Here is a 23,135-nt window from a genome sequence, read left to right on the forward strand (position 1 = left end):
AGCCCACAGAATGGAAGAAAGTTTTGCAAATAAAATATCTAAGGGATTTGTATTGAAGGTATATAAAGAACACTAATAACACAGTAAGAAGTCAACTAACCCAATTTTAAAATATGAAAGAATGTAAATAGACATTTTTAAAGGAAAATGTATAAATGGTCAAGAACACATTAAAAGATGCTTGCACTAGCCATCAGAGAAATTCAAATCAAAACCCCAATGAGAGGGACTTCCCTGGTGGTGCAGTGGTTAAGACTCCATGCTCCCAATGCAGGGGGCTGGGGTTCAATCCCTGGTCAGGGAACTAGATCCCACATGCATGCCACAACTAAGGAGCCCATCTGCCGCAGATAAGAGCCGGTGCAACCAAATAAATAAATATATTTTTAAAAATGAGATACCACTTCACAACCACTAGGATAGCTAGAGTTAAAAAAGTGAGATAATAAAAGTTTTGTGGATGATATGGGAAAATTGGAACCCTCAACCACTGCCAGTGGGAATATAAAATGGTGCAACAACTTTGGAAAACAAATCTGGCAATTCCTCAGAAATTAAACCCAGAATTACCATAGGACCCATCAATTCATTCCTAGGTATATGCCCAATAGAAATGAAAATATGTCCAAACAAAAACTTGTACACGAAAGTTTATTGCAACATTATTCATAATAGGCAAAAGGTGGAAACAAACTAAATGTCCATTAAGAAATGAGTAAATAAAGAAAATGTGTTTTACGCATACAGTGGAATATTATTCAGCCATAAAGATGAATGAGGTATCCATACATGCTACCACATAGAAGTTCCTTGAAAAAGTTATACTAAGCAACTGAAGTTAATTACAAAGACAATACTTCATATGATTCCATTCGTATATAACTCCAGAGCAGGGAAATCTATAGAAACAGAAAGATTAGAGGTTGCCTACAACTCTGGCTTGGAGGAGGAAGATGGGAAGATAGGGAAGTGATATCTAAAGGGTACCGGGGTTTCTTTTAGAGGTGACAAAAATGTTCAGAAATTGTGGTGCTGATTGAACATATCTGTGAATGTACTGAAAAATATTGACTTGTACACATTAAAGGGATGCAGTGTATGGTATGTGTATTTTACCTCAATAAAACTATTCAGATAAATAAATGCATTAGACGTTTTGAACCAATGTGTTAAGAATATTAAAAGTTTTCAAGTATATCCCACATTTCCAAAACTTATTGTGTTTTATATATATATAATGTTCAATGTCAATTATACCTCGTTTGTTTTGTTTGTTTGTTTTTGTTCTTGTTTTGTGGTACCGGGCCTCTCACTGTTGTGGCCTCTCCCGTTGCGGAGCACAGGCTCTGAACGCGCAGGCTCAGCGGCCATGGCTCACGGGCCCAGCCGCTCTGCGGCATGTGGGATCTTCCCAGACCGGGGCACGAACCCGCGTACCCTACATCGGCAGGCGGACTCTCAACTACTGTGCCACCAGGGAAGCCCCTGGTTTTGTTTTGTTTTTTAATTTATTTTTGGCTGCATTGGGTCTTCTTTGCTGCCCGCGGGCTTTCTCTGGTTGCAGCGCACGGGCTTCTCACTGCGGTGTCTTCTCTCGTTGCAGAGCACGCGCTCTAGGCCCTCGGTTTTCACTAGTTGTGGCAGGTAGTCTTCAGTAGTTGTGGCGCAGGGCCTTAGTTGCTCCACGGCACCAGGGATCGAACCCGTGTCCCCTGCATTGGCAGGTGGATTCTTAACCACTGTGTCACCAGGGAAGCCCCCAAAACTTATTGTTTTTTGTTATATTGGTAAAAATAGTAACTAGGGGCTTCCCTAGTTGCACACAGCAACGAAGACCCAATGCAGCCAAAAATAAATAAATAAATTTATAAAAAAAATAGTAACTGGATTGCCTTAGGGATATCATAGCCGTTTACATTTCAAAATTTCTAGGCACACACTCTGAAACTAAAATAAATTTCCCTCTAGTGTAAAATGTATACCTGAGAGTATTGTTGAACACATCTCGCAAATTATGATTAGTGGGAGAAGAGTCCCTGTTCCCAGGCAAGGGCTGCAGGGTTCAAACTTCCCACCAGAGTCAAGTGCTTGGGAGGCCAGGGGATTCTCTAGCTAAAATACCACATGTGTGGAGAGGGGAAAGTGACGGCCTCAACGCTGTCAACAAAGATAAAAATGGAGCCAGACTCTTTATTACACATGGTGAGGTCATTTTTCAGTGTGCTTGTAAACAAGGGTCACAGTGTCCTGAGTGGCCTCACAGTCTATGCCAAGTATTGCCCCGTGGAGGACCGCAAACCCTCTTTTCCCAGTTGCCCTGACCAGGGCGCCCCTCTTGCTTTGGATAAGGACGTCGGTTGTTTCGGAATCTTACTCTGGAATTTCCTGAGCACACCTGTGTCCCCACATTCTGAAAGATTTGAGGAAGTCGCCACTGTCCCTCTAGGGCCAGTGACAAGTGTGGTTTAAAGGCAAACGTCGCTGGGGCTTCCCTGGTGGCGCAGTGGTTGAGAGTCCGCCTGCCGATGCAGGGAATGCGGGTTCGTGCCCCGGTCCGGGAAGATCCCACATGCCGCAGAGCGGCTGGGCGCGTAAGCCATAGCCGCTGAGCCTGCGCGTCCGGAGCCTGTGCTCCGCAACGGGACAGGCCACAACAGTGAGAGGCCCACGTACCGAAAAAAAAAAAAAAAAAAAAAGGCAAACGTCGCTGTAAGGGACAATCTCCTGCCCACCTGGAAACTGGTTCTGCTCAATCATGTGACCTCCTGACCCGTTGTCACTCAGGAGAGAGGGGGGGGCGGGTGCTTGCGAACTGTCCAATCAGGGGCGCAGCAGGGGAAAGTGGGTGGGCCACGCTCAGCAAACTGCGTGGACGCTCGTGGCCACGCTTTGCGTGGAATCTCGTCTGCGTTTACGTGTCTCAGGTGTGTCTGCTGCAACGTAAATACGTGCTGCACGGGCCGCGGGAGTCTATGGGAAGACGCCGGAGGAGCCCAAAGCCGGGAAATGGTGAGTGTGCTGGGCCAGGTGTCCCAGGACAGGGAGGATAGTCTGAACCGGCCGTGGCGGGACGTGGGCCTCCCGGCGCGGTAAGCTCAGGAGTCTGCGGACCCAAAATCGCAGGGGGCGCCGTTCAGACCTCATTCCCTCCGGCTGTCGCAGTGGCGGAGCTGGGTCGGCAGCCGAGACCCCGGGCGTCCTGTCCCGTCACTGCAGGCGGTGGCTTGCCTGGAGCCTCTCTGGGCAGCTCTTCGCCCACAGCCCCGCGACTCGTCTAGAATGTGTGGTGACCATGGGGAGGGTTATCAGGGGACAATCGTGATTCCGTCTCCGTGGTTCGTGCGTGGGAGGAGCTGTGGCCTGTGGGGTCCCAGTCCCTCCTTTCTCCCCAGGGGGCACTCGTTTTCTCCTGAGTTTTCCAAATGTTTGGAGAGCAGGGTCTCAAATCCAGGATCCAGACTAATTTCCAGATTAGCTCTTCTTAAAACTGGCAATAAACCCCTAAATTTCCACATCCCTCCCTCATTCCCACAGCCAACTTTTCGTCTTCAATTCAGAGCATCATTATCAACTCTTCGTTCTCCCTGGTGTATTTCAAACAGACCCAATATTTTAATTGTTTATCCTTTTTCTTTGTTTAAAAAATTATTTATTTTTGGCTGTGTTGGGTCTTCATTGCTGCACGCGGGCTTTCTCTAGTTGCGGCGAGCAGGAGCTACTCTTGGTTGTGGCACACGGGCTTCTCATTGCAGTAGCTTCTCTTGTTGCGGAGCATGGGCTCTAGGTGCATGGGCTTCAGTTGTGGCTCACAGGCTCAGTAGTTGTCACTCGCCGGCTCTAGAGCACAGGCTCAGTAGTTGTGGCGCACGGACTTAGTTGCTCCGCGGCATGTGGGATCTTCCCGGACCAGGGCTCGAACCCGTGTCCGCTGCATTGGCAGGAGGATTCTTAACCGCTGCGCCACTAGGGAAGTCCCTATCCTTTTTCTAAAGAGTCATGGGTGGCTCTTTTTTAAGGATTTATACTTGCTGTGGATATTTTCCATGAGAGGAAATCTGAGAATAACCACCAGGAACTGAAACCAACCACCTGGAACTGAAACCGTGTAACTCAGATTGGGGCTTGAACCCACGGTCTTTTAACTGAGATCTCACACCTGGTCTCAGGACTTAATGAAGCTCAGGTCCTTGATGTCTCATCGCAGAAAGAATTCAGTGAGAGACAAAGCGATAGGTAAGAAGTGGACACACTCCACAGACAGAGTGTGGGCCATCTCAGAAGGTGAGAGTGGCACCAGGGTGTGGGGGTTGGCCATTTTTATAGGGGTGGATAATTTCATAGGCTAATGAGTGGGAGGGGTATTCCAGCTATTTTGGAGAAGGGGTGGGGATTTCCAGGAATTGGGCCACCGCCCACTTTTTGACCTTTATGCTCGGCCTTGGAACTGTCATGGCACCTGTGAGTGTGTTACAGTGAGTGTATACTAAGGCTCAAGGTCTAGTGGAAGTCAACTTGTCCGCCATCTTGGACCTATTCTAATCAGTTTATGTCATGTCCTCAGGCTATGTCATTCTTTTAAAGGTGGTGCCGTGTCCCCTCCCCTTCTGTTTCAGAACTACATCGTATGAAATCCTTGTGCCCTCTCCTCGAGGATCTTTCTTGGGCACAGACATCCTATGGGTAGTCCTTTAGGTAGAGTTTCTTCTTTGGAAACGTTCCTGGGTGTTCTCTCCTGTAATCAGTTCCCCTCCCTGGGTTTGTCACCCTGGAAAGATTTATTCATGTATGTGAGCCTCAGTTACTCAAAAAATTAAAATTTATGTAAGCAGTGGAGCTTGAACGATAGCATTTTCCAAAGAGGCAAGAAATAGGTGAGTTTCAGAAAAAAGAAAATATTCTTGTATTACATTGCATTAAAAATTCTTGTTTCTTTTTTCTTCCCTCCCTGAGCGGGTGTAGTAATATCCTGAGGTCTGTTCTTTTTGTTTTGCGTTTTTTTTGGGGGGGGGGGCGGGGGATTGTTCAAATGCAATTCCAGGGCTTAGGCTTGAGGTGTTCAAGTACAGTTTTTTAAAAATTTTTATTGAAATATAGTTGATTTACAATGTGTTAGTTTCAGATGTACAGTCAAGTGATTCAGTCATATATATACATATATACGTGTATATTTATATATGAATATATGTATATATACTTTTTAGATGCTTTTCCATTACAGGTTAGTGATATTGAGTATAGTTCCCTGTGCTATACAGTAGGTCCTTGTTAGTTATCTGTTTTATATATAGTAGTGTGTATATTTTAATCCCAAACCCCTAATTTACCCCCCCAATTATGTTTTTATAAAACAATTTCTTGCTGTGAAATAATTAATTAATATCATTATTTTCTGAGAGTAATAGATACTTATGCGTTTTCTTGTTGAACTAGAAAAAAGCCTTACAATTTTTCCCTCCTTTCTACATAAACACTAGGTTTGTGTGCTTTTGCTAGATTCTTCAGCCACTGGGGTCATTTAAAATAGCATCGTGTGGTCCAAAGCAATGTGACTGGGAGCAGAGGCCTGAGGTCAGTGACTCAAGGTGAGGCCCCCTTGAGGCTGCAAAGGGAAGTACTTGAAGGCCCAGCTGGTTCTTCCTGGAGAGCCCAGCAGGTGTCCTACCTGCTCATACCCACCATGGAAGGAGCCTTTAAGCTGAGAGAAGCTACAGAGCCCTGGAAAGCTGGGGATAACAACTGCACATGGCAGAAAGGGTTTGGGGGGAGATGGGATGGTGATGCCCCTTTTGAGGTTGTAACCGTGGTTCCCGCGGGTCTGTTTCTAGGTATAGGCTGGAGTTGTTGGGTTTTTTTTTTTAATATAAATTTATTTATTTATTTTTTGGCTGAGTTGGGTCTTTGTTGCTGCGTGTGGTCTTTCTCTAGTTGCTGCAAGCAGGGGCTACTCTTCGTTGTGGTGCACGGGCTTCTCATTGCGCTGGCTTCTCTTGTTGTGGAGCACGGGCTCTAGGCATGTGGGCTTCAGTAGTTGTGGCTTGCGGGCTCTAGAGTGCAGGCTCAGTAGTTGTGGCGCATGGGCTTAGTTGCTCCACGGCATGTGGGATCTTCCCGGGCCAGGGCTCAAACCCTTGTCCCCTGCGTTGGCAGGTGGTTTCTTAACCACTGCGCCACCAGGGAAGCCCTAGGTTGGAGTTTTACATCCACAGTGTAGCTGCACTCAGAGTGTAATTTGTTTACATTGAGAAAGTCTGTGACAGGAGTTCTGTGTCCTGGGTTAGGGGTCATGAATGTGGGAGTTCTTTTGGGTCAGAATCTTAAATTGAATTCTACTGAGAGTTTTCTCACTGTGGGAATGGAAGCCTGAAAAAGGGAGTGGTTCCATTATTCCCCAGGGAGAGGAGGGCGTGTGGCGCTCCCAGAGTCCATCCCTGTGGCTGCTCAGGTGCCCCCACCCTCCTTCACCAGGGACTGACCTGGTCCAGCAGTTCTATCTCAACCAGGAGAGGCTAGTGGGTGTTAAACTTTCAAACAGGCTCCTTCTGTCCTGTGAGACGCTGACTGCTTATTTGTGCTGATTCCAATATTTGTGTCTCTTTCCTCTGGATTCTTTTATCCATTGAATAGTGCAGCCCTTTGGCTGTAGTTTCCCTTAGCACTTTGTAATTAATTCCCTGTGTAGGAAATAACATTTTTAGTTTCTTGGGCTTAAAGAAAAATCTCAGTTGATTGAGAGATATGATGTCGGTAAGGCAAGAAAATTGTGGAACTAAATAGAATTTTTGTTCCTTTTAGGGAAGAGAACCTCAAGATGTGAGATGAATGTGTTTACGTTTTCAGGTATGTGTTTCATTTTACATCAGTGTTTGTGCATGTCCTTAGAGAATATTGAAATTTAAAAGGCAGGGAACTCCCTGGCAGTCCAGTGGTTAGGACTCGTGGCTTTCACTGCTGGTTCAATCCCTGGTCAAGGAAATAAGATCCTGCAAGCCGTGCAGCACAGCCAAGAAAAAAAAAAAGCTAAAGCAATTGATGTGAGGACAGCTAATCAAAGCTTACATACATCTTTGAAAATTCCACTGCATTTAAAGAACTAAACCCAAACCCCTGTTGCATTATAATGTTATATTGATTTCTGAAAATACCACCCTCCCCCATGTGAGATATAGGGAAGGGACAAACTAGGATACACCTTGTCATTTTAGTTAGCAAGGGATTTGAAAATTATGGTTTATACTTTTGTAACCATTAGTGTTCAAAGGAATTAGATCTTAACAATAGTTTCCTATGTACAAAAGTTAAAATTAAAGAAAGACTATTAAATAGTAACACGGGGTGTATATACTTTGCTTATTTTCAAGAAACCTGTGAGATACAAAAGCCTAACTTAAGCAAAGTCACTGCCCACCTGTCCTGGTCCCCTCCAGCATTGTTACTCCAGCCACTGCAAATACACAGTTTTAATCATTTCTTGAGCTTCCTGTTAATGTTTCTTTATATAAAAACAAGCCATTGTGAATTCATATTTTTCATACCCAAGTTTGTCCTTATAATGAGTAGTCAGACTGCACATTTTTGAAACTTGATTAAAGTATAGTTGGTATACAATGTTGTGTTAATTTTTGCTGTACAGCAAAGTGATTCAGTTATATATATACATTCTCTTTTTTCATATTCTTTTCCGTTATGGTTTATCACAGGATATTGAATATAGTTCCCTGTGTTACACAGTAGGACCTTGTTGTTTATCCATTCTATATATCACAGTTTGCATCTGCTCATCCCACATTCCCAGTCCTTCCCTCCCCCAGCCCCCCTCCCCCTTGGCAACCACAAGTCTGTTCTCTGTGTTTGTACAGACTCCACGTTTTTTGATGTTTACCGACAGCTTACGCCTCCCTTCTCTCTTCCCCTTGTGTCCACGCCCGGAAAAGCCGATAACAAAGTCTGTAGTCCTCTGGCATTAGTTTCACATTCCAGCCACACAAGCCCCTGTCTGTGTGCAGAACTCTTATCCTGGCCCAACCCCTGACAAAGATTCTTTGCTTGACCAGAGAATTGTTGGTTCTGACCCTAAACCTTCTCCTGGGCCTATCTGTGTAGTTCCTCGTGAGATCCAGTTTTACCAGAAACCCTGCTGCGTCAGTTACACCGAATTCCCCAGCTGCCCATGTCTGATTGCCTTCTGTATCTGATTGGGTTCCTACACTCCCACCATTGCTCAGGTGATGTGTGATCACCCTGGCCTGACTTCAGTAAGAATCCTGTTAGGTCAGTTTATCCAGACCCACCAATCCCTGGTTTTTCTTTTAGTAATTTTCCATCCACTGACACCCCCCATCCTGCTCTCTGGCCATGAATTCCCACTTCCACGTGCTGTATTCAGAGTTGAGCCTAGTCTCATTTCCCCCTGGCTGTGAAATCCCATCGCAGTGGTCTCTGTACCTGTCCCAGGGGTTCTGGATAAAATCTGCTTTACCTCTTTGACAAGTGTCACTGAATATTTTTCCTTTAACATCCCCCAGCCATGATAAAAATCCAGGCCAGGCTCCTTTCCTTGCTTTCTGAAGCCTTCTCAGAGCTGCTTGAGAGGCCAGCCCTGCCCTCCCCTCCCCCCAAGAGCGCAATTACGTGGGTCATAGACCTTTTTTTTTGGCCCCACCGGGTGGCATGCGGGATCCTAGTTCCCTGACCAGGGATAGAACCTATGCCCCCTGCATTGGGAGAGCGGAGCCTTAACCACTGGACCACCAGGGAAGTCCCGGTCATAGGCTTTTTCCTACCCTGAGTGTGTGTGTGTTTGCATGACACACCAGCATCAGTCTCAACATGGAAATCACACCTCTGCCGGTGGCAAGAACAGTTGGTGTGGTGAGCAGCCTGGCCAGACATGACCACCACCCGTGGGTCTGTCTTCTCTTGCTCTGACTCGCTCACCCGCTGTGTTGTCTTATGGCAGCCGGGGCTGTGGGCTGCTAGGTGCCAGGGACCTCGTGCTGTGAGCTGTGCTGCCTGTGTTGCATTGCTGACCATACCAAGCCTCAGTTTTAGATTCAGCAGACGAGAGTTGGCAGTTTCAAGAATTCCTAGGCTTTGGGGAGCAGCAGTATGGGATTGGCGCCCTCCTTGTATTAGTCCTGGGTTGATATCTTTGCCAGGATTTATCTGTGTGTTAGAATGAAGCTGTGACAGAGGCAGGCTTGGCCTCGACACACCCCAGTGAGGGTGAGAGAGAGAGAGAGACTATGCCCTGTGCAAGAGGTGGCTCCATTGAGTGTTGCTCTTGAAAGAACAGTCATTTAAAAAGACAGAAAAAGAGAAGAGAGGGGGAAAGACAGCCAATAGATGGCAGGCTGAATCCGCCCTCCTAATACCAGGGGGCGCACCAGGACCCCTAAGTACCTCTGCTGCTGCCCCTGTCTCTACTGCAACAAAGCTCCTGACCGTCAGAGTTACAGGGGGCAACACCCATGGCATCCTTGTGGCACAGCCAAGGGATTAGTTCAAACTGACCTAAACCTGGGGTCCTTAAACCCTATAAAGCAACCTGTTGTCCTGGAGGAGACCCCTATTCCTCATGGCATTAATGTGAGGCCCTCTGGAGGGAAAAATTTTATAAATACCAGGGTAGAGAGGTCACCCTCTCCCCCGAAGTATATACAGTGACTGAAAAACTAAAACAGGGAAGGACAGGAGAGAGGAAATAAGTGAAAAAATACTGAAACAAAGGTCCACAATTTAACCCAACTGGAAATCTAAAATAGTAAAAGAATTTACACAACAGAAAAGATAAAGGGGCACTGTTTGGTTTCTGGGGCCTCTACAACATAGTTTCTGAATTAATTTTGTCATCTGCTATATTGCATTGATTCACAAACCTTCATGCAAATAATACTGGGTCTCGGGCTTCCCTGGTGGCGCAGTGGTTGAGAGTCCGCCTGCCGATGCAGGGGATACAGGTTCGTGCCCCCATCCAGGAAGATCCCACATGCCGCGGAGAGGCTGGGCCCGTGAGCCATGGCCGCTGAGTCTGCGCGTCCGGAGCCTGTGCTCCGCAATGGGAGAGGCCACAACAGTAAGAGGCCTGCGTATCGCAAAAAATAATAATAATAATACTGGGTCTCACGGTACAGTTATATTAGGATCCCACTAAACTTAAGCAAGGTAAGATAATCTCTAAGATTATCTAAGATGATCTAAGATTCCCAATAATCTTAGAGGAGTTACTGAATATAAAATAGGGGACAGTGCTCGCTTCAGCAGCACATATACTAAAATTGGAATGATACAGAGACTAACATGGCCCCTGCGCAGGGATGACATGCAAATTCGTGAAGCTTTCCATATTTAAAAAAAAAAATTATCAAAGCTATAAGACCCACCGATAGACAGTAAACTTTACTATGTTAATAAAAACTACATGTGCTATATCGCACATTTTAAAAATATTTTGATAACTGTATTTCTACATAATTTGTTTCCTTTATAATTCTATGTATTTTTTGCAATAAAAACATTATTCCAAAAATATAAATATAAAAAAAATAAAATAGGAGACAAATAAGCATGTCTCACCTTAACCATCAGCCAACTTGCCTAAAGACCCCATGGTCATAGGATTCATTTGTCCTAAAGTATCCTATAGTGAACAGGAAAGCTCTGAACTAATGATTCACAAATTAAAATTAAATAATTTTTTAAAATAAATTTATTTATTTATTTTTGACTGCTTTGGGGCTTCGTTGCTGCACGTGGGCTTTCTCTAGTTGCAGCAAGTGAGGACTGCTCTTCATTGTGGTGTGCGGGCTTCTCATTGCAGTGGCTTCTCTCATTGTGGAGCACAGGCTCTAGGCACATGGGCTTTGGTAGTTGTGGCACACGGACTCAGTAGTTGTGCCACGCTGGCTCAGTACTTGTGGCTCGCGGGCTCTAGAACGCAGGCTCAGTAGTTGTGTGCATGGGCTTAGTTGCTCCACGGCATGTGGGATCTTCTTGGACCAGGGCTTGAACCCGTGTCCCCTGCATTGGCAGGCAGATTCTTAACCACTGCGCCACCAGGGAAGTCCTTAAATAATGTTTTTGTCAATTCCAAATTGGCTTGACAAAATGGGACCCCACAGATTTATCCCCCAGGTGAATAATATGTGCCAAAGTAAATTAAACAGGGCTTTGAAGGATTGAAAACCATTACAAAAAATTATTTTGTGAAGAGGTGATTACTTGCAGTGCTTCTCCTTTACACAGCTGAATTTGGCCTGTTCTAAAACATGAAAAGAAGGAATAGCACTTGGTACAACCACTGTGGAAAACATTATGGGGGTTCCTTAAAAAACTAAAAGTAGAACTAACATATGATCCAGCAACCCCATTCCTGGGCACATATCTGGAGAAAATCATAACTCAGAAAGATACGTGCATCCCAGTGTTCATTGCAGCACTATTTACAGTAGCCAAGCCATGGAAGCAATCTAAATGTCTATCAACAGAGGAATGGGTAAAGAAGATGTGGTACATATATACAATGGAATATTGCTTAGCCATAAAAAAAGAATGAAATAATGCCATTTGCAGCAACATGCATGGACCTAGAGATTATCATACTAAGTGAAGTAAGTCAGACAGAGAAAGACAAATGTCATTATTTTAAAAAATGATACAAATGGAATCTAATTTTTAAAAAAATGATACAAATGAACTTATTTACCAAACAGAAACAGACTTACAGATATTGAAAGCAAATTTATGTTTACCAAAGGGGAAACGTTGGGGGGAGGGATAAATCCAGAGCTTGGGATTTACATACACTTCTGTATGTAAGACAGATAACCAACAAGGACCTACTGTAGAGCACAGGGAACTCTACTCAATATTGTGTGATAACCTATATGAGAAAAGAATCTGAAAAAGAATGAATATATCATATGTATAATTGAATCACCTTGCTATACACCTGAAACTAACACAACGTTGTAAATCAACTATACTCCAGTAAAATTTTAAAAAAAAGGAATGAATGACACCTCACAGTGGATTACCTTGAGTTTGTGGTCTCACCACAGAAACCCCTGTACCCAGTCCCCAACATTGTGGAAATTACTGACTCTGTCCAGTCAGCAGCTGGTAAATATCGTGCTCTCACAGATTTGGTTAAGTCTGTTGTGTTCAGTGCCTGTTTCAACAGTCTCTCAGCTTCAGTTGGCCTTCACCTCTTAAGGGATGTGATGCACTTTTAACTGGTTAACCTTAGGGAACTTGAACACCATTGTCACTGCACACGGTCTCTGCAGGCAGGATGTGAGCTGTATCGACCTTGCTCTGGGAGCACAGGTATGACATTACATTAATGACATTCTCCTCTGAGGAAGTTCATTTGGGGACATACAGATACTGAAAAAAAGGAGCTCCTGGCAAGTGGCTGGGTCATTAGCCCATCCATTAATAAGGCCCTGACACTGGTTAAATTCTTAAGAATTACATGGTAAACAAGGGGCTGTTCCCTCCCTGACACCACGAAGAAATAGCTGTTGTCCCTCTTAGCACTCACAGCATCTCCTAGGTTGTTTTGGTGTTTGGAAGGCAACATATTCTTTCCTTACAAACTTTACTTCTATGCAAGAAACTCCCCTCCTTGGCCCACACTTTATGACATTAGAGCTGTAATTACCACCAGGTACTGAGCTCTCCTGAAAACAGAGGATCTCCCAGGACCTGAGCATGTGACCCTCCACCCTGAAAACAGCCCCCCATGAGCTCAGCATGTCTACTGAGATTTGAGACATGACGGCAGAGTGCAACCTGAGCCCTCTGGCACAGCCTGCCTGCAGGAGGGGGCACCCACCCCCTCAGTCCCTTTCTAGATGCCACAGTTCTGGAAGAGGTCTCTTCACCATTCACTATGTTACCTATAGGTTTGTCATGTATGGTTTTTATTATGTTGAGGTATATTCGCTCTATACCTAAGTTGCTTAGAGTTTTTATCACGAAAGGATGTTAAATTTTGTCAAATGCTTTTTCTGCATCTGTTGAGGTGATCGTATAATTTTTTCCCTTTATTTAGTTAATTTGGGGTAACACATTTATTGATTTGCGTATGTGGAACCATCCTTGCATCCCAGGGATAAATCCAACTTGATCATGTTGTATAAGCCTTCTAATGTGCTGTGAATTTGGTTTCTTTTATTTTGTAGAGGATTTTTACATCTATGTTCATCAGGGGTATTGGCTTGTTATTTTCTATTCTTGTAGTGTCCTTGTCTGGCTTTGGTATCGGTGATGCTGGCCTCATAAAATGAGTTTGGAAGTGTTCCCTTCTCTCCAAGTTGTTGCAAGAGTTTGAGAAGAATTGGTATGAATTCTTCTTTAAATCTTTGGTATAATTCAGCAGTGAAGCCATGTGGTCCTGGACTTTTCTTTGTTGGGAGGCTTTTGATTACTGATTCAACCACCTTACTCCTTATTTAGCGGTTCAGATTTTCTGTTTTTGTGATCCAGTCACAGTAGGTTGTATGTTTATAAGAATTTATCTAATATCTCTACATCAGGGATCCCCAACCCCCGGGCCACGAACTGATATGGGTCCGTGGCCTGTTGGGAACCGGGCCACACAGCAGGAGGTGAGCGGCAGGCAAGCGAGCGAAGCTCCATCTGTATTTACAGCTGCTCCCCATCGCTCACATTACTGCCTGAGCTCTGCCTCCTGTCAGCATTATGGTGAGTTGTATAATTATTTCATTATGTATTACAATGTAATAATAATAGAAATAAAGTGCACAATAAATGTAATGCGCTTGAATCATCCTGAAACCATCCCCCCCCTGCCCCCAGCCCGTGGAAAAATTGTCTTCCATGAAACCGGTCCCTGGTGCCAAAAAGGGTGGGAACCGCTGCTCTAGGTTATCCAATTTATTAGCATATAACTGTTCATAGTAATTTTTTATGATCCCTTATATTCCTGTTGTACCCCATATAATTTATCCTGTTTCATTTCTGATTTTATTAATTTGAATCTTTTCTTGTTTTTCTTAGTCTAGCTAATTGTTTGTCTTTTCAAACAACCAATTCTTCGTTACTTTGACTAGTTTTATACTTTCATGTGTTTTCACGTTACTAATTAGCATCCTTTCATTTCAGTTTGAGGAAATCCCTATAGCATTTCTTGTAAAGCAGGGGTAGTGGTGGTGAACTCCCTCAGCTTTTGTTTGTTTGCGAAGTCTTTGTTTCCTTCATTTCTGAAGGACGGCTTTGGTGAGTAAAGCTTTCTCAGTTGGCAGTTTCTTTCTTTCAGCTCTTTGCATATGTCATGCCACTCTCTTATGGCCTCACGGTTTCTGCTGAGAAATTTGTTGATAGTCTATTGGGGTTCCCTTTATGTGATGTATCACTTTCCTCCTGTTACTTTCAAAATTCTCTTTCTTTGATTTTTAATAATTCGATTATAATGCATCTTTATGAAGTCTTCTTTGGGTTTAACCTGTTTAGGGATATTTGAGCTTTAGGTACCTGGATGTCCATATCTTTCCCATTATTTGGGAAGTTTCCAGTCATCATTTCTTTAAATAGGCTTTCTACCCTTCTCCTTATAGACATTCCATATGCGTATATTATTTCTTTTGCTGGTGTCCCCTAATTCCCATAAGCTTTCTTCATTCCTTTTCATCCTTTTTTCTTCCTCTTTTCTCCTCTAACTGAATAATTTCAAATGAACAGTCTTCAAGTTCACAGATTCTTTTATCTGATTGATCAAGTCAGTTCTCGAAGCTGTATTTCATTTTTCAATTCATTTATTGTATTCTTCAGCACCAGAATTTCTGTTTGGTTCTTTGTGATTTCTATCTATCGGTCGAACATCTCCTTTTGTTCATGTATTGTTTATTTTGTTGAGTTGACTGTATGTATTCTTATGAAGCTCCCTGTGCTTCCTTTGAACAATTATCTTAAATTCTTCATTAGGCAATTTCTAGACCTCCATTTCTGTGGAATAGGTTACCAGAAAGTTATTGAGTTTCCTTGTTGTCATTTTTCTGTGTGTGTGTGTTTGTGTGTGTTTGTGTGTTCATTCCTTGAGGTTTTGCATTGCTGTGTTCACATGTGAAGGAGCAGTCAATTCCTCCACTGACTGGTTTTGGGAAAGAAACACTTTTCACCAGTCAGCCCAGCTGGGAATTCTGTGATTCTGTCGGACCTTATCTATGAATGCACCCGCCTCACACCTCTTGTTCCCTCTTTAGCAGGAATTCTTAAGATTGTATGCCTTCGTTTGTTTTTTTGTTTTTCTTGTCTGCACCCCTCGGCATACAGGATCTTAGTTCCCCAGCCAGGGATTGAACCTGTGCCCCCTGCAGTGGAAGCGTGGAGTCCTAACCACTGGATCACCAGGGAATTCCCTGTATGCCTTCTTTTGATCCCTCACAACCATGCAGGGTACTGAGAGCCTCCCATTTGTTTTCCTGAGATGTAGTCCCCTGAAATGCTTGTCTTCTTCCAGTCCCACTGAGTTGAGCCATCTGAATGCATGTGCTTACAAGACAGGGGAGAGGCTTTCCCTCGCTGTCTGGAGTACATACATGGAGCTGGCTATGGATGGGGTGGGAGGGTGGGGGAGTCAGGTGTGCAGAGCATTGGGTGTGCCCATGCACCAGACACTAGTGTCCGCAGACATCACATCCCAAGTGGCTGAAATGCAAGCCTCCTGATGGAGTCTGTGAGGGACTAGTAGGATCTGCAGCCATTTGTTGTGTTCTGAGCCTTGATTTCTGTGGGTCCTTGCAACTCTTCCCTGCTCCCAGCCCTCCAGCTGCCCTGACTCCCTTAGTATTCTCGGTGAGATGAGAAATCACTGAGCCTCTTGGGCAGCATCTCACACCACTCGGGAAGCCAAGTGCTCAGTCACTACACTCTCACTTTCCCATGGGAGGAATCCTGGGCCAAGGAGAACTCTTAGCATCGAGCTATGCCACCTTTGGGGAGGGGTGAGACTGTTCTTCGTACCTTTCTTGTGGTGTCTGTTCTCAGATTTTTTTGCTCCACTGGTGTGCTGGAACTTCTCCACTGGGCTCCCTGACTTCCACAAAGGTACTCTCATCCTTGACTGGTTGTCAAAATCAGTACACTGTGGGGAGATGACAGTAGAAAATTCCTCTTCCACCATCCTGCTGATGTCACTCTCTTATGGACCCAAGTGTTATTTAAAAGCGTGTTGTTTAATCTCCAAGTATTTGGGAGTTTTCCAACTATCTCTCTGTTACTGATTTCTAGATTAATACCATTGTGGTCTGCAAGCATATCTTGTATGATCTCTCTCTTTTCAAATTTAAGGCGAATTTTGTGTCCCAGAATGTGGTCTGTCTTGGTGAATGTTCCACATGATCTGGAGAAGAATGTGTATTCTGCTGTGTTTGGATGAAGTATTGCGTGGATTTCAATTAAATCCACTTGTTGGATTGTGCTGTTTAATTTAACTATGTCCTTCCTGCTGGAACTCTTAATTACTGATGAGGGCATGTGAAGTCTCCAACTATAATGGTGAATTCATCTATTTCTCCTTGCCGTTCTAGTATTTTTTTCCTTGTATATTTTGCCCTGTGTTGTTATGCATGTAGACATTAAGTATTGCTATGTCCTCTTGGAAAATTGACACTTTGGGCTTTCTGTTTTGGTTTTTTTTTTTCGCGGGGTGGGGGTGGGCACAGCAAGCAGCTTGTGGGATCTTAGTTCCCTGACCAGGGATTGAACCCGGGGCCACAGCAGTGGAAGTGCCGAGTCCTAACCACTGGACCACCAGGGAATTCCCGACACTTTGAACATTATGTAATGTGCCTCGTTATCAGTGTGAGTTTTCCTTGCTCTGAAGTCTGCTTTGTCTGAAATTAATATAGCTATGCCATGTCATTTGCGGCAACATGGATGGACCTAGAGATTATCATACTAAGCGAAGTACGTCAGAAAGAGAAAGACAAATACCATGATACCACTTATATGTGGAATCTAAACTATGACACAAATGAACATACTAAACAAAAACAGACTCACAGATACAGAGAACAGACTGGTTGCCGGGGGGGGTCGGTGGGAAGGAAGGATTGGGAGTTTGGGATTAGCAGATGCAAACTATTATATATAGGATAGATAAACAACAAGGTCCTACTGTATAGCACAGGAAACTATATTCAAAATCCTGTAATAAACCATAATGGAAAAGAATATGAAAAAGAATATATATGTATAACTGAGTCACTTTGCTGTACAGCAGAAATTAAACACAGCACTCTAAATCGACTATATACTTCAGTAAAATTAAAAGAAATATATATGTGGCTATGCCAGTTCTCTTTTGTTTAGTGTTGGCATGGTATATCCTTCTCCACCCTTTACTTTTTTTTTCTTTTTGGCTGCACCGGATCTTAGCTGTGGCATGCTTGATCTTTAGTTGCAGCATGCGGGCTCTTAGCTGCGCCACATGGGCTTCTTCGCTGCAGCATGGGATGCGGGATCTAGTTCCCTGACTAGGGATCGAACCCAGGTCCCCTGCACTCGGAGCACAGAGTCTTACCCACTGGACAACCAGAGAGGATCTTAAAGAAGGTCCTTACTTTTAATTTATCTGTGTCTTTATATCTAAACTGATTCTTGCAGACAACATATAATTGTTATTTTGTTATTCACTTGACAATTTCTGTCTTTCATTTCTTGTATTTAGACCATTGATGTTTAAGGTGATTATTGATAGAGTGGATCAATATCTACCATATTTCTACTCTTTTCTATTTGTTACCTTTGTTCTTTGTTTCTTCATTCTCTTCCACCTTTCTTCTTTCTCTACCTTTTATTGAGCATTTTATGTGGTTCCATTTTTTCTCCTCTTTTAGCTTACTATTATACATTTTTCAGTAGTTGCCCATGAGTTTGCAATATACATTTACAACTAACCTTGTCCTGTCTGAAGTAACAGTATACCATCACTTAAATGGATGTGCAGTTTTCTCATAACAGAGTATTCCAATTCCTCCTCCCTGCCCTTGTACCGTTGCTATCATTCATTTCATTTAACCATAAGCTATAATTACTTGCTATAAGCTATAATTATATAGTTGCTGTTATGATTTTGAACAAAGTGTTTTCTGTCAGAATACATAAAAATAACAGAAATAAATCATTTTATTTTACCTTCATTTATTCCTTCTCTAACACTCTTCCTTTCTTCATCATTACCTTCTTCCTGACAAAATTGTTTTTAATGTTTATTTATTTATTTGGCTGCACTGGGTCTTAGTTGCGGCATGTGGGATCTTCATTGTGGCATGCAGGATCTTTAGTTGCAGCATGTGGGATCTAGTTCACAGACCAGGGATCGAACCCCGGGCCCCCTGCATTGGGAGCATGGAGCTCTTAACCACTGGACCCCCAGGAAAGTCCCTGACAAATTTCTTTTAACAGTTTTTGCAAAGCAGGTGTGCTGATAACAAATTCCCTTGATCTTTGTTTGTCTCAGAAAGTCTTGATTTCTCTCTCACTTTGGAAGGATAATTTTGCTTGACACAGAATTCTAGTTGGGTGGTTTTTCTTTCAGCACTTTATTTCACGAAACTCTCTTCCTGCTTACATGGTTTCTGAAAAGAAGTTTGATTTCATTCTTATCCTCCTTTTTCTATACCTAATATTTTCTCACTCTACCTTCTTTTAAGATGTTCTCTTTGATTTTTCTCAAGTTTGAATATGGTATTTCTAGATGTGCATTTTTCAGTTTTTAATCTCATTTCTCTGAGCTTTCTGGATCTGTGGTTTGGTGACTGTCATTAATTTTGGGAAAATCTCAGTCCCCATAAGCTTCACTTATTCTGTTCCCTTCTTTCTTCTCTTTCGTGTATTCCCATCACGTGTATGTTACACTTTTTATAATTGTCTCAAAGTTCATGGATTTCTGTTCCCTTTTTTGTTCTTTTCATCTCTTTGCATTTTAGTTTTGGAAGGTTCTCTTGACATTTCCTCAAACTCAGTGATTCTTTCCTCACATGTTTCCATTGCGTTGATGTGCCCTCACCCCCATCCTGCCGAAGGAATAATTCATTTCTGTGCTTTTGTTTTTTATTTCTTGTATTTCCCTTTTGGTTCTTAAGTGTTTCCATATTCGCGTACGTGACCTATCTGTACTTGCACGCCACCCACTATTTCTTTGGGGTTTTTTTAATTATTATTTTGGCCATGCCCTGCAGCATGTGGGATCTTAGCTCCCCGGCCAGGGATCGAACCTGCACCCCCTGCATTGGAAGCGTGGAGTCTTAATCACCAGACCACCAGGGAAGTCCCTCATCCACTATTTCTGTTCGAGTCCTTAGCATATTCATCATGGTTGCTTCAAATTTCTGGTCTGATAATTCCAGCATACCCACTACATCTGAATCAGTTTCTTTTCCTTGTCCTATTGTTATCAAATCAGGGCCCGCTGCTCGCAGCTTACAAAATCAAATTCACAAATGTTGATAGAAAGGAAAGTTGTCTTTGTTTAATCAGAGTGCGGGCAATCCAGGAAGATGGTGGACCCAAAAAACCACCTCCCAAGGGCCTGCTCGGCCATGAAAGTTTTAAAGGGAAAGAGGGAAGTAATCTCAATCATTGAAATAGGGGGTCACAGTCATCACTGCCCCCCACTGCATGCAGGCTCGTTGACTTGTGATCTTCCTCCAGATGTTAATCACACAGTTTGTTCACGAGATTACTGAAAGGGAAGCTAGGGAAGAGATCTGGTCATCTGTTAATTACTTATTCTACTTACTCATTTCTACTTCTTTGAACCAACAGGCTAGGCAAGGTGTTGTGTGATGAAAAGATTTGAAAGGTGTGCTCGGGCGGGAGATGAGTAGAGCATGGGGGTGCCTGGTTTAAAAGTTAGTTACGTTACCACTTTGCTAAAGTGACAAGGAAAGGGACTTCCCGCTGAGGGCAGTTTCCTGCAAAGAGCTGCTTACACTGTCTCCTGAAGGTGTGTTTTTTAAGTCTTTTCTTGTGCCTTTGAATTTTTTGTTGAATACTGGACATGATGTAGTGTGAAAAGGAACTGAGGTAAATAGACCTTAATGTGAGGCTTTTTGTTTATCTGACTAGCCTTAGGCTGTGTCGACTATTTGTTGTAGCTGTCAGGGGTAAACTATCCTCAGGTGTCCTTGCTTTGGTCTCCCGTGTCACCTCTGGGGTACTGTAGAGACCTGTAAATAAGTTCTGAAACATACTGTTCTTTCCGTGTTTCCCACTGTGATGAAACAGGAGTCTGCTTGGTGTAGTGGCATGTTGTGGGTGGAGAGGAAATGTCCTAGCGTCCCATGATTTGGTCTCAGTATTTTAATGAGCGTGTGTCCTTGGGCTGTGACCTTCTGTGGTATGATAAAAATGTTTGGTCTTTGTCCATAGATCTTATCAAAGATCTCCTAAGGCCCTTGGACTTTCTGAGTGATGAGAGCATCTTATGTTGTAATGAGGCAACTGCTTCCAGGCCCCTAAGATGGCTTCAGGGTATGGGTCGGTCACCAGGAAGACCAAGCTTTGATTAGAGGCTTAGAATGTTCAGCCCAGTTCCCAGCCTCTGGGGAGGAAAGAGGGACTGGAGATTGAGTTATTCACCAGTGGTCGACATGAGGGAACTCCATCGAAACCCCTAAACCTCGGGATTCAGAGAAATCTGAGTTGGTGAACACATCACCATGCTGGGAGGCTGTCATGCCAGGAGAGGGCATGGAAGCTCCCTACCCCCCGACCACCACTTTGCCCTGTGCACCCTTCACATTTGGCTATTCCTGACTTGTATCTTTTACAGTAAACTGGTAATAATAAGTAGTGCTTTTCTGATAGCTCTTCTAGCCAATTAACGAAGATGAGGTATTGTCCAGGGAACCTCTGAATCTGTAGCGGGCCATGCAGAAATGTGTGTAACCTGCCCCCTGCCCTGTTTGCAGCTGGCATCTGACATGGGGGCAGTCTTACAGGATTGAACCTGTAAACTGTGGAGTCTGATGTTAACTCGGATTAGTTTGTGTTAGACTTGAATTGAATTGCAGGACACCCAGTTGGTGCTGGAGAGTTGGCATAGTTTTGGAAAACATACCAAGTATTTGCTGAGAGGTCAGGCAGAAAGGCTAGAGGGGACTCAAGTTGCCTATTTCCCACCCCTCATGTCATTTAGGCACTGGTAGAATCCCAGTTGGTTAGCCTCTAATGAAGCAGATTCTTTTGAGGACAGGACTTGTTAAGAAGAGTGGAATTTTGTGGGCATATTTCAAAATGGCTATTTTTCAGTCTCTCTGCAATTTTGGAGACAGCACTTTGCCCTGTGACCTCAGTTCTTTGATAGATATAAGAAGAGTCATTGATTTTTTCAGTTTGCTTTTTACAAAAAGTTTGTTGAGGATGGGACTGTTACCTTTTAAGCTCCTTATCTGCCAGATCAGAGGTCTCTGACTCCATCTTTTAATGTTTGACTGCTGATATGTTGGGAAAACTCAGTATTTTTCCTGAGTAGAGAAAATCCAGTTCTTCCTGCCTGTGTTTCTCCTTTACTTTTACCCAGAACACTTCACTCCTGACACTTTTGGTCACCAGATGTGTGAGGGCCTTCCCCCACAATAAGTAAATTCTCTGTGACACCAGTGGGGTGTCCTACAGCTTAACTGAATCCTATCACTGTCTGCCTGGAGACGGCATCAGATTACACAGGTTAAGGGCTAAGTCCCACAAGGCAGCCACTCCTGCCCCCCAACTTCAGATTCCAATCACAAGGAGTAGGTCCCCAGGTTACTCACAACTTCTGTCTAACTTGGCTACAAATCAGGGGTTCCCACAACCCCCTCCTTGGGTTCTGTTTGCTAGAGCGGCTCACAGAACTCAGAGAAACACTTAATTTACATTTCCCAGTTTATTAAATGATATGATGAAGGATACAAGTGAAGAGCCAGATGAAGTGATACAAAGGGTGAGGTCTGGGAGGGTCCGTGTGAAGTTGGGGTGCATCACCCTCCCCGATATGGATGTGCTCACCAACCTGGAAGCTCTCCGAACCCCATACCCTTGGGATACCCTTGGGATACCCTTGGGATTTTACGGAGGTTTCCTCACATAGGCATGATTGATTATTAACTTCATTTCCAGGCCCTATTCCCTCTCTGGAGGATGAGGGTGTTGGGCTGAAAATTCCAAGCTTCTGATCATGGCTTGCTCTTTCTGGTGACCAGCCCCCACCCAGCAGCTATCCAGGAGCCCACCCAGAGTCGCTTCAGCGGAACAAGAGTTGTTCCTAGTGCCCTTATCCTTTAGGAATTTACAAGCTTTTAGGAGCTGGGTGCCAGTAACCAGGGGCAGAGACCAGTATATGTATTTTCCATTATTTGACAGTTGACGACTTTAGAGTCTTACCCCTCCTTCTTCCCTTTGTGCCCCACATCTGTACAAGGTGATAAGAAAGGCTGTGTGTGAACCTCCACCTTAGCCCAGCCCCTGACCTCAGTTTAAAAAACCCAGGCCAGGCTCCCTTCCTTGTTCTCAATCCATTTCCCACCGGCTTGAGAGGCCCGCCCTGCTCTCCCCAGAGACCTCAGTTTCAGAAGTAACTAACCCTTTCGTATATTCTTGGTAGGTGTGTGTCAGTCTCCACTACTCAACCAACGCTTGCAGTTGGGGGGGGGGGGCGGTGTCGAGGGTCCACCTGTCTCCGAAGGTTATAGAAAAGGTAACATGGTATATATATTGCAATACACTGCACTTATTTGCTCTATTGATAAATCCTCCAGATCTTTTCATAGCAATACCTTTTGTTTTTAAAAACTACATATGATGATGCATTTATGGAACCCATTCTTTCCCAACAGACAGTTGGCTTCTTGCTGATTTTTCTGCCAAAACCGTGAGTGAAAACTCAGATTGCCACATTATAGGACAAACTAACATACAAAAATTGTTTGTTTCCAAACTTAATTACTGCTTGAAATTTTTATCAGCAAATATATTCAGAAAAGAATATACAAAATGTTTTGTGGCAAGATTTAGTGATAATTGAAACATCTTTGGAATCTTCATGAAGATTCATAAATGGCCTGTGGGCACTGGTGAGAGTGTCCTGACGTTCCCATCCCTCACTCTTCTGGGTCCTGCCCCATACA

General features: G+C 43.7%; 1 protein-coding gene and 2 non-coding genes across 3 annotated transcripts in view; 2 read left to right on the forward strand and 1 right to left on the reverse strand.

Annotated features, from left to right (window-relative positions):
* Positions 1-2,836: 2,836 nt before the first annotated feature.
* The window catches only part of LOC111166771 (uncharacterized), a 50,147-nt gene continuing 29,848 nt past the window's right edge, over positions 2,837-23,135 (forward strand). The window contains exons 1-2 of the mRNA XM_022558816.3: positions 2,837-3,009; positions 6,793-6,837. Of these exons, the coding sequence (XP_022414524.2) occupies positions 6,820-6,837 (18 nt within the window). The 5' untranslated portion in view covers positions 2,837-3,009; positions 6,793-6,819. The remainder of the gene's footprint in view (positions 3,010-6,792; positions 6,838-23,135) is intronic.
* On the forward strand, positions 10,245-10,348 carry LOC115803110 (U6 spliceosomal RNA). The gene has a single exon (XR_004023773.1). It is a non-coding gene; the product is annotated as a U6 spliceosomal RNA (small nuclear RNA).
* On the reverse strand, positions 16,708-16,780 carry TRNAG-UCC (transfer RNA glycine (anticodon UCC)). The gene has a single exon. It is a non-coding gene; the product is annotated as a tRNA-Gly (tRNA).

This window comes from Delphinapterus leucas, unplaced genomic scaffold (genome assembly GCF_059928025.1).
Source record: "Delphinapterus leucas isolate spDelLeu-1000000601 "Yukka" unplaced genomic scaffold, BTC_Dleu_Yukka2 spDelLeu_asBTCV2_sq25, whole genome shotgun sequence".
NCBI classification, from domain to species: Eukaryota; Metazoa; Chordata; class Mammalia; order Artiodactyla; family Monodontidae; genus Delphinapterus; species Delphinapterus leucas.